The sequence below is a fragment of the Coffea eugenioides genome, chromosome 5 (assembly GCF_003713205.1).
Source record: "Coffea eugenioides isolate CCC68of chromosome 5, Ceug_1.0, whole genome shotgun sequence".
Taxonomy (NCBI): Eukaryota; Viridiplantae; Streptophyta; class Magnoliopsida; order Gentianales; family Rubiaceae; genus Coffea; species Coffea eugenioides.
Genome location: NC_040039.1, coordinates 8,339,520 through 8,351,400, shown reverse-complemented (window position 1 = coordinate 8,351,400; position 11,881 = coordinate 8,339,520). Strand labels below are relative to the sequence as shown.

Below are 11,881 nucleotides of genomic sequence, written 5' to 3'. Positions count from 1 at the left end.
AGGCATACAAATATATCGGGATCGATCTCGGGGTATTTTAAGGTTATCACAAAAGAGTTATATCGAAAAGATTCTTAAAAGGTATGGCATGCAAAATTGTAAATCAAGTGACACCCCCGTGGTTGAAGGAGATAAATTTAGTCTTGAGCAGTGCCTTAAGAATGCTTTTGAGAAAAAAGAGATGCAAAAAATTTCTTATGCGTCAGTAGTAGGGAGTGTAATGTATGCTCAAATATGTACGCGTCCGAATATTGCGTACATTACTGGAATGTTGAGTAGATATTTAAGCAATATTGGATTAAATAATTGAAAACAACCAAACTGGTTTTACGGTATTTACAGAAAATAAAAGATTACATGCTCACTTATTGAAAGTCAGATGAGTTAGACATCATTGGGTATACTGATTCCGATTATGTTGGATGCCAAGATACTATGAAATCAACGTTAGGCTACATCTACTTATTGGCTGGAGGTGCCATATCCTGAAAGAGTGCTAAACAGTACCTCATAATATCTTATACTATGACTGTAAAGTTTATAACTTGTTATGAGGCATTCAATCAGGGAATTTGGCTGCGAAATTTCGTCACAGGATTACGTGTAGTGGATAGTATTAAAAAATCACTCAAATTATTTTGTGATAATAAATCAGCAGTCCTATATTCCAATAATAACAGGAGCTCGACGAAATCTAAACATATAGATATCAAATTCCTGACTGTTAAAGAAAGAGTATAGCGTGGACAGTTATCGATAGAGCATATCGGGACAAATTCCATGGTGACATATTGTTAAATAATGTACAGTTTTAGTGGGAGTTTGATATTTTAAATGCTCTTATGACACATTTTGGTTATTAATGATTTAAGGATATTTTATGCATAAATAAAGTTTAGATTTATTTATACTCTGACTTTGGTATGGTTTGATTTCATAAAATTTAAGGTGGATCAGTTGAAAATAGGCATGTTTTGATCACATTATATGAAATTTCTATACTACACATCCACATCATGATTCATGTCATTCAATTGTATCGATATATGTGACTATTGATGGGTTAAGTTACAAAATTGTAACAAAGGCTGCTTTGATTCTATATTGGTGTGATTGATGGACCGAATTGGTTACAGATACATTTTAGCAATGACAGTAAAGTTGAGCTCGTACCAAGTGGGAGATTGTTGGATCCTTAATCCAACGTTGGACTTATATGTGAATAATTATGGGTTGCAAACTGTCAAATAAGGTTAAATCTAATTAAAGTGATCAAATATGGTTTGGACTTAATGTATCTAATAGGATGTGGATCTTTAATATGTAGAGATTTAAGGGTTCCTATTTCTATGATGGGCTGAAATAGGGTTTCAAAAAGTAACAGGAATGTTATCTATAAATAGGGTTATGGTCCCCAAGTCACACGTATCATTCTATTTGTTATATTTTCTAGTACCACAAAATATAGCTCTTTCCTGATATCCCATCATCAGGAAAGATACTAGAGAGATACTAAAGGGCTCTCTCAAGGATCGGCGAATACGTATTGATCTGGAAAACCACCCCAATACCCTTGGAGATTCATATATCAGTTTGTCGATATGAATCCATGTACGCTTCCGCAATTTTATCATTAATTTATTTCTTAATAATTGTCATAAGATCTTGGGTTACATAGGTGATTGTTTTCACCAAAGGGTTAAATATAAATAACCGCTCTAGCAGGACTTGACTAGGTACTTCTTGTCATTTTAATCAAAATTACTGTGGATATAAAATTTGGACCGTGGCAACATCATTTGCCAAGTAAAAGTTGTAATATTCATGACTTCTATAGCTTAAAGTATGTATGTTTCATAGACCATGGCGGTAGAATTGCATAATTAACAAGTGTCACTTCACAAGAGCAACCATATCCAACTATCTACAATCCGGATTCAACCATCAGTACAAATTTTGAAAATGTATGGCCTAAATTATGATACATAATTGACGTGACTCTCGTACAATCTCATGTGAACAATAGCAGATTATAATACGACTGTTATAAAGTTGTACAAATGATTTGTGATCAATATAATCTATTCAAAAAAGTATTACGTCATTCATAGACAACTGTTTATACCACTCTCTCCATTTTTAAAATCAAATCAACTATTCTCTGTTGACTGTTTTTTAAAACTTTCCTTTTTTTTTTGTTATTTGGTCGAATACACGTATTTCTTTACTTCAGTTATGCATGAACAACCTTAATATAAGGTATATCACTATTTGTTAGTTGAATATATCTAAAATGTGGCATTTAAATAATTAGGAATTCACATAGCATTTAAACTCACACAGGACAATTGAGGACAAAGTGCTCGATCATGAAGTCATGCTTCAAGTTATTAGTTTTGACTCTTTCACATTTTAATAAGTGTTTGACCTTTCTTTCTTCTTGTGATTTTCAGCCTTTAAAAACATGTAGAGCTGAATATGACATCGTAATAATCAGTCCATTACGAAGTCCAACATCCTGTATAAATTTCTTAACTGATTTGGAATACATTTTCTTCAATTTTCTTGTTGATATACATTCCCCTACCTATTTATTAAGAACGAAAAAGTAAGTGCAACAGGAGAAATAGTGGAGGATAACAAAATTTTGACGCCTACAAGAGAAACCTATTTTACTTAACAAATATTGTTTGAACAAATGAGAACAATGGCAAATAATCCATTTATTGGAATATTTTATACTTTAGATACTAAAATGTCCCATTTTTAAAAAATTAAGGATCAAAGTAAAAATTTGTATATAGTTCAAGGGTGGTAAGTGAAATTTTGCACAGTACTAACTGCTGTGTGATTCTTGGAAATACTAATAAGTTGTTGTTTGTACATTTTGACCCGAGTCCAAGTCTTTAATCATAAAGTCATGCATCAACTGGCGTATCAGAATGCATCTTCATTTGAGTTGAACTGACGCTTTTAGTTGAAGTTGATATTGCACTAATCAAGTAAAAATAAAAAAAAAATCTTATTTCTTGACTAACTTGGATTTTGATTTTCTTCATTTTCTCTATTCAACTTTGAATTGTTATTGCCTACAACTAAGAACCTATATGTTCAAAAGCCGAACAAATTCTAGTAAAAAAAATGCAACAAGTCTAGAAATGATTTAGGATCTCAATAACGATTATATCTTTGTAAATGAACTCTTTGTGTTAGAGATATTTACTTAAGTTTAGTTGACCATGTCAATAGGAGTCTATTTTAGTTTGATTTGATTTGACCTAGTTTAGTGGAGTCTACTCCATGTGTGAGCACTTTATCAATAGTTAATGGCTACACTTTCTAGATTCAAGCATTTTTTTTTGTTGGTTTTAGCTCTATAAATGGTGAAGCTTAAATGGTGTAGCTTCATGTTATGAGTGTTGTATCAGATTTGAAGAAGTAATAAAGTTCAGTTCTTTGTTCCTCCTATTTTGTCTTTTCTTCCTCAATACTTGTATCAGTGGCAACAGAGCTAGATTGATGAGTGAAACCAAACAGTGAGTTGTGAGAATTTTAACAAAGCAATGGTAAATCGCAATGGCCACTGACAACTTTGTGCAGCCAGCAATTCCCACTTTGATGGTCATTATAATCATTGGAGCATTTTAATGGAGAACTTCTTAAGGTCCAAGGAGTATTGGTCGGTTGTTGAATCTGGATTAGCGGAGCCAAAAATTGGAGTGGTTGATGTGGCTCAGGCTTTGTTGGGTGTCAAACAAGTAAAAATAAAATTCTATTCTAAAAATATGAATTCGAGTGTAGTGGTAAGTAGGGTTGTACCCTTAGGAACTCGGTAATTTATTTTTCTTATAAAAATGACAATAAATAAAATGGGGGATTATAGAGAATTTATCTCAATAACTCACTTGAATAAAAATAAAAACAATAGCACAAAATTAAATAAAACTAAACTAAGAAAAGACAACTCTCTAGCGAAAGGTCTAATATCCACTTTGGTTCATTCAACTGATCATCGATACAAAGGAAAAATCAATTATTTATAAATAAACTGGTTATGATTGTCAACGTGCTCTGATAACATGTCTCTCCTTACTCTTTCGATAACTACAACAAGTTCTGTGATTATTTCCCTTGTCAACTAAGCAATTCTAAACAAGCTCTTAGGATTTAACCTACTGAAACATTAATAATTAAAGAAGCTACTAATTCTAACCAACAAACACACAAGCTCGATTTATTTAAGCTAGATTATATATTCTCATAACATAAAATTCGAAAGTTTTTACTACAATCAGATTACATTACTCGCCACAAATACTAAAACCACCAAACAATTATGGATTTGATATTTTAGATGGCAATAGATTATTCCGACAATTAAATAGTGGCCAGTTATGTAATTGTATAAAATAATCATAATCATGAATGAATAGAAATATATAAATACTTATAAATAAATGAAACAAATAAATCAAATTAGATCTCACAATATCGTTGAACCAAAACTTCAATTATCCTTCAACTAGAGAAAATGTTCAGTCACTCCTCATGGTCGATTCGTGGCCACAAGAAATACTAGGATTTATTAGAGAGAAAGAGCGGAAGAGGAATAATGGAAAAAGCTCATGAATCATTTCTTGCGTTCCTAATCTTGATCCCCTAGAGTCCCAAAACTAATTGGAGTTCTAATTACCTACGCTTTTTCCAACATCCAATAAGGAAAGGATTAAGATTCCTATTCAACTAATACTACTAGATAGAAACAAGAAATTATATGTTTCTAAAGACACCAACGGCCTTCCAATACACCAGCAAAGCTTCAAACGGTGGCCCACTTCAATCCCGTAAGCATGGATTTCACAAGAAGTTAAGACGTGGTTATGCCTTCTAAAGTATTATCTTTTGAAAATTCAACCTTTAATGTATTTTTTTATTCTCTTTTCACCACAAATTCTTAGAGACAACACCAAAAATTAAATATGAGTAGAATCTAGCAATCAACACCATATTTTAGCCAAATCAAGGGAAAAATATTCATAAATTAAGCGCACAATTAACCACCTAATACGTTTCCAAGTTATAAATTCTCAATTACCAATTTAGTTAAGCTCAATTACCTCGATTTTCTACCAGTATACGAGTCAAACGAGTATAGTGATAATTAGTATCAATTCCACAAGAAATTGGTTAATTACTACGGCATTTTAAACTTGCTTTATTAGTGTGTTTTAGGGTTTTTAAGGATGAAATTTGCTCCTATTAGCTACTATTTCCACAAGTCCTATTTTTATAACAAAAACTTGAATTTTAGTAGTCTAATATGCAAACTTGTTGCATTTGTAGGATTTTGGTGATTTATGGTCAATTTAGATTAAGTAGAATTCAAGCAAAACATTTGACGGATTCGAAGATGGCTTGGAAATGACAAATAATGAACAAGTGCAATTTTCTGGGGAGAAAACATGACCTAATACATGAGAATCACCCGGATTTTCACCCCTATTCTCTCTTGAGCAACAAGAGATTCGTAACCCTAGGATATTCTTCTCCTAAATTCTCCATTGTAAATTTACTTGCTTAAATTAGTATAATTCGTAGTGTATTGCTTTTACTTAATTCTTGAATGTTTACTTAAATTAGTATAAATAATATACATATCAAATTCCCCTACATTTAAATCATTACTTGTTCTCAAACAATAGGAAATACCAATCAACGATGATTTAAGAATTGAAATAAATCATGTGGAACTTTAAAATTCAACCCTTCATAACTTAGCAAGTCATCATTATGAAATCATTCAATTTGCCTTGTATACTCATAATATCAAGTAAAAGAGAGACAATTATACCCTAATTTTAATAAGTTAAATTTAATCTCTCACCCTAATCGAATTTCACAAACAAACAACTCATATAGTCAATTCATAGGTTTTTCCGATTCCTACAATAATCTTTTTCTCAAATTCCAATACTAAGAGGGAATTATTCATATTTATTTTAATCAAATAGTGGAAAAGTCTTTTGACGCGAAGAACAACATTTGTAGATATGACCCATGGTTATTTAACACTTTATTTATTTGAGTTGTTTTGCATACTTTTAATTCAAGCATCTTTTTACACGAAAATTAAATTCAAGAAAATTAAAGAAACTAATCAATTTAAAATAACTCGTTTCAATGGTTAAACATTCACTCCATAGACTTTGTTTATTATTGAAGTGCGAAATTCATCCTTTCAATTCAAGCAAAAATTAGATTATCCTTAAAGTTAATGAAAACCAAGACATTCAATAGTAAAATTAACTAGAAAAATCTTCCAATCAATTCTTTATTATCAAGTGAATTCAATGTTGAAAAGCAATTCTCTTTCACTCAATAATAGCATTAAAATAGAGAATATGAATTTAATCCAAGCAACCATTCAAAAGATTAAATAATTTAACTTCTCTTGTTTTCTCTATAGTAAATTAATATGAAAGGGTAGACAATCAAATTAATTTACTTTGATTCTTGTTCTAATTCCTAACAACAATTACAGATTGAAAGAAACTAGAAAGCATGTAAGCAATCTCAAAACTATTCAACAAGTGAGAAACAGTAATCAATTGCAAAAGAATTTAACAAAGAAGAAATAAGTACTTGAACATAAAAGAATTACAAATAACGAACATTGCTTTTCAAAATCGAGGATAGAGACAAAAGTTGTTCCCCTCTGTCTTCATAGCTATAGTAGGAGCAGACGTCCTTGGCCTACCCTACACATTCAAGAGAACAGGGTGGGCGATGGGCGTCCTTATGCTCTCCTCGGTCGCCTTGCTCACCGACCATTGTATGATGCTCTTAGTCCACATGCAGAGAAGACTTGAATCCAGTCTTAAGTCTCCAAAGATCATCTTTTGGTGATCTTGGATTTGTTGTGTGTGGTCTTGTCGGCAGGTTTGCCATCGATGCTATGATTGTTCTTTCTCAAGCTGGTTTTTGCACAAGTTACTTGATATTTATAGCCAATACTTTAGCTTATATATTCAATTGCGCTCCCACTAACCCTAACCCTAAGATCTTGGGAATTTTTGTGCCCAAGTCTGTGTACATATGGAGCTGTTTTCCGTTCCAACTGGGGTTGAACTCCATTCCCACGCTGACCCATTTGGCCCTCTTGAGCATATTTGCTGACTTAGTTGATATCGGTGCCATGGGGTGGTGATGGTCGAAGATGTTATGATTTTTCTTAGAAACAGGCCTGTCTTGGAAGCTTTCAGCAGATTCACTGTGTTTTTTTATGGGCTTAGGTGGCGGTTTATACTTTTGAAGGGATCGAAATGATATTGCCGTTAGAGTCAAAGACGAAGGAGAAACAACAGTTTGGGATAATCCTAGGCTGGGCAATGGCTTTCATCTCCTTAATTTATGGCGGATTTGGAATTTTGGGGTATTTTGCTTTCGACGAAGAGACCACAGATATAATCACGACCAATTTTGGGCAGGGACTATCGAGCAGCCTTGTTCAGTTGGGTTTGTGCATTAACCTATTCTTTACTTTCCCACTAATGATGAACCCTGTTTATGAGGTGGCGGAGAGGAGATTCTGTGAAGCCAAATTGAACAAAGGGGCCAAATTTGTTATTAGCAGCATAAAGGCATTTCGCCACAGATATGTAATAGAAAAAAAAACCTAGTGGACATGTAATACCAAAATAGATTGGTTGTTGAAACACGGGTCTAGCACCTGTCTTTTGGTGATGCAAATTGGAAACAAAAAGTTTATGATGTGTGTTTGTTAATAATAATATAAGCAAGCAAATGTTCATTTGTGCCATATAATAATAGTCCTACAAAAGCTGCATTACATTTGTTGGTATTACACAAGCAACGTCAAATTCAATCTCCCACAACGCAATGCAACACACACTTGGAAACTAATAATTGCACTTGACATTTCAAGACTCGAGCATCCCAATGAAAAAATAAATAATTAAAAACATTCCATCAAAGAGCATGAAAAATTTTATAGTAGTAAAATCTAACATTCCACTCCATCCACCGTAACTAAATTGCCGCGGAAATGGTACTATTGGCAGTACTGCACTTAATTTCAGCCAATAGTACTCTCTCACCCACCAAATTCTTAAATGCACCGAAAAAAAATAGTCATAGTAGTTGAAGAAACACAACAAAGGAAAGAGGGAGAGAAAGCGGAAGAAAAAAAAAAAAGGTAACAATGAAGCAGCAACAGAACGGCACAAAACTAAGACAGCAGCAGCAACAAAAAAGAACCAAAAATAAAAAGAAAAAAAATCTAATCAAACTCCTTCTGGACTTTAATCCCCATGGAATTAGCAGTTCCGATGATAGACTTACAAATGGACTCCAGAGGCATATACTGACAATAGGGGTCCTGCTGCTTCACCTTGGCAATCTCGTACACGTGCTTCAAGGTCAAGGAGGAAGCCGTCACGTGACCGGGGCGCCCGCTCCCCTTCTCCAACCCCGCTGCCTTCTTTAGGTACCACGTAACCGAAGGCGACCTAACAGTGAACTCGAAGGTGTTGTCCTTGAAGGCAGTGATGACGACGGCCATGGGGGTGTCAGACCTGTACTTTTGCGTCCTGGCATTGAAATCCTTGCAGAAGGCCATCAGATTGAGCCTGTATTGACCCAGCGCGGGCCCCACTGGAGGTGCCGGCCTAGCTCCCCCGGCTGGAACTGTTAAGCGGATCGTCGCTGCCACTGGCCGACGGGTCAGGATTTCCTTCAACGTTGACATTTTTTATAGGGAATTTCCAGATGCACCAGTACCAGTCTTTGAAAACAAGAATTTATAAAGTAAATTAGGTCCCTGGTTTCATAAAATACATTCAGCTTTTCACATTCTACAAGATCAACATATAGCTATATTCCAAGAAGACATACTATCTGACAAGTTTGTCTATTTATCAACTATTCACATAAATATGGAAGTACAACTACTGAATCCAAGACAACAAGAACAAAATCTAACTTGATTGATGAGTTATAGATTTCTTCCCATCCCAAGATACAAATGACTCCACAATGTTACGACACATCACACAAATAAGTTCCAATATACCATACTGATAATAAAGTATAAAAGCGTATATGTCACACTTTAGCTCAAAACTGCAGCAAAGAAAAAATTTAATGTAACATTTGGAGATGAATAATCATGCACCATAAAGTCAGATTAGACCAAGCATTGAGGCTCTTCACAACCAGTTTATATGCAATTCAAAGAGACAGACAAGTTATTTATGAAACATGCTAGGATGTAACCAGATAGAAAAGCCAAAAGAAAAATTGTAATATCCAGAATCTTGTGCAGCCCACTTTCTCCTTGCAGGTGATTCCGCCAATTTTCTCCCAAAATTCTAAAATGAAATTGAGTAATAAAAAAGGATAAAAAAAATAGGTCACTAACAAATTCTGCCAGCCAATGAATTCTTACAATTACTGCTTGAGACAATGGCAACACTATCAAAATTATAATACATCAGTACTTTGGCCCATACCAGGTGATGCAGAGGATAGGGAAGGTAGCCTACAGACTAAAATTGGCAGAAGGATCCAAGGTACACCCTGTGTTCCATGTATCCTTGCTGAAGAGGAAAGTAGGACAGCAGATAGTCCCAGTGCTGCAACTGCCAAACACAGATGAGAAAGGGCACTTCCGAGTAGAGCCAGTAGCTGTCTTAGATCAAAGGATTGTTTAGGAAAGAATGCTACAGCTGTTCAATGGCTCATTCAATGCTGGGGAACTTCTCCAGCTGAAGCTACATGGGAGGATGCAGAAGGAATTGAAAGGGAGTTTCCTGTTTTTCAATCTTGAGGACAACATTGATTGAAGGGGGAGCAACTGTCATGGAGCAGGGACTTAAGCCGAAGAAATGAGCTGAAGGTGTGGTTTCCAATAAAGTAGTTGTGAAAGGAAAAGAAGAAGTCAAGGTAGAAGGCGTGGGAGCAGGATCACGCCTTCTCTGGAAATCAGCACAACCAATGTGAAGAAGGAGGCTATTGTCGTTTTCCTAAGAGATGGCCATGTGTCTTCATGTCATTGCCTAGTGATTATATAGGAGATTTGCTTTGTGATAGGACAACAAAAGAATATTTTGTATCTGGAAGATTTGGGATCATTACTCCCAATTCTCTTTCCCCTTTCCCAAGTTTCTTTCCTTCTTTTTCACCTTCTTCCTATTTCCATCAACCTCTGTATCTCCATTATCACATATATCAATATAAACCTTATCGAGCTTGGTTCCTGATATCAAATTACCGTTCCATTCATTTTGCCATTTTAGTTTTAGGTTTAAGCTTCCTGTTCGCTTAGCTCAGCTTGATACAATCACAGTTCCACGTACAAACATGCCATACACACCCTAAACCCTCACAAAAATGCAGAAAATAGCAGAAATGAAAAAGAAAAAATCAAGAAAAAAAAATCGCTTAAGTTCAATTCCCTCGGTCCTCTTGGTTTTCTGGGGTCACTCACAGACTACGATTAGCGTTGGACTGATAGGAACTCCTTGCCATGTGCACAGATTCAGGAGATTCATGCCCTTAGTTTAAATTTTCATTTGGGCTTCATTTGAGCATTTTGTCAAATATGTGATAGATATGAGAAAAACCACAGATTTCATTATCCATCAGGATTATAGTTATCTAAATTTCTCAGAAACACAAGGGATTTCAGTCCAATTAACACACAAAGCATGCATATTCACAAAATCGCGGATAATCAACAGAAAAATTGCAAAGGACAAATTCAAGAAAAATGTGTTTAAGAGCTTCAAGAATCTGAGCTTAAAGAAAAACTGAAATTAAAGGAAAATTTGAGCTTACAGTGCTCTCTCGGTGAAGATTTGCAGGTGGTGGTGGAAAGTTCCGGTGGCGGCGGCGGCGGCAACAGCAACTCCCTGCTGATTCCTTTCTTTCCTTCTGCTCTTTTCTGCCTTTCGTTTTTTCTTTTTTCTTTCTTGTTTTCTGTGTTTTTAATGGGGCTTGGATTCCTAATTAAGGTATTGGAAAGATTCTGACGATAATTTTAGGAGCTCAAAGGCAATAATGATTTGAAGGTGATCACTGAGAGGCGGTAAGCTCTGTTTTCTTTTGATTCTTGGTTTTTTAGAAGAAGAACGATGACTGTGATTTTAGGAGACTATGACCGGCAGTCTAAAAGGGACCAAAAAAAAAAGAAAAAACCGATGTTGGCTTGGCTAGGAGTGCAAATGAGTCGAGTTGACTCGAGATTTGACCTAATCGAGTTGAGTCTCAACTTAATTTTTCGAAACTTGAACTCCAACTCAAAATGTCAAACTCAAAATAAAAAAAAATAATTATTTTATTTTTAAAAAATAAATAAAATAATAAATTTTCTTAACAAATAATAAAATATTAGGAATATATATGTAATTTTGCTATTAAAATAAATAAATAAATAATATATATATATATACATATATATAATTGAACTCGAACTTGCTCGTGAGCTAACGAACTTAGTATTTTTTATCTCGAATTCGATTTTGAGATAAAAAATACTCGACTCGAACTCGACTCGGTTAACTCGAATTCGACTTGGTTAACTCGAATTCGACTCGAGCTCAATGTTGACCGAATTTGAGTCGTGCTCACTCGAACCACTTGCTATCAGCTAGCGAGCGGTTCGATTAGGTTGCTTCCCTAGGTCCGACCATGAATATTGGTAGATGTAGCACGAGTTAGTGTGTGAGTGTGTATTAAGTGATAATGGATAAGTGTAAGGAAACTATTTGAAACGTCTGCAAATTTGGTATGAAAAAATAAAGTGAAAATTATAATTCTATTAATAAAAGGGCAAAAAATCTCAGCGACCATTAAACTATTG

At 34.6% G+C, this 11,881-nt stretch overlaps 1 protein-coding gene and 1 pseudogene across 2 annotated transcripts; one reads left to right on the top strand and one right to left on the bottom strand.

Annotated features, from left to right (window-relative positions):
• The first annotated feature begins 3,647 nt into the window (after positions 1-3,647).
• LOC113771127 lies at positions 3,648-7,679 on the top strand (annotated as a pseudogene).
• A 293-nt stretch (positions 7,680-7,972) lies between these two features.
• LOC113772567 (54S ribosomal protein L19, mitochondrial-like) lies at positions 7,973-11,150 on the bottom strand. 2 transcript variants are annotated; one of them, XM_027317193.1, is made up of 2 exons: positions 10,858-11,150; positions 7,973-8,839 (listed from the first exon to the last, which is right to left on the bottom strand). In XM_027317193.1, exon 2 carries the CDS (start codon positions 8,765-8,767, stop codon positions 8,300-8,302), a length of 468 nt encoding a protein of 155 aa, XP_027172994.1. In that variant the 5' UTR covers positions 8,768-8,839; positions 10,858-11,150; the 3' UTR covers positions 7,973-8,299. The 2 variants fall into 2 exon arrangements, with proteins under 2 accessions (XP_027172994.1, XP_027172993.1); XM_027317192.1 differs by having other exon boundaries at positions 7,973-8,803.
• Between the last annotated feature and the right edge of the window lie 731 nt (positions 11,151-11,881).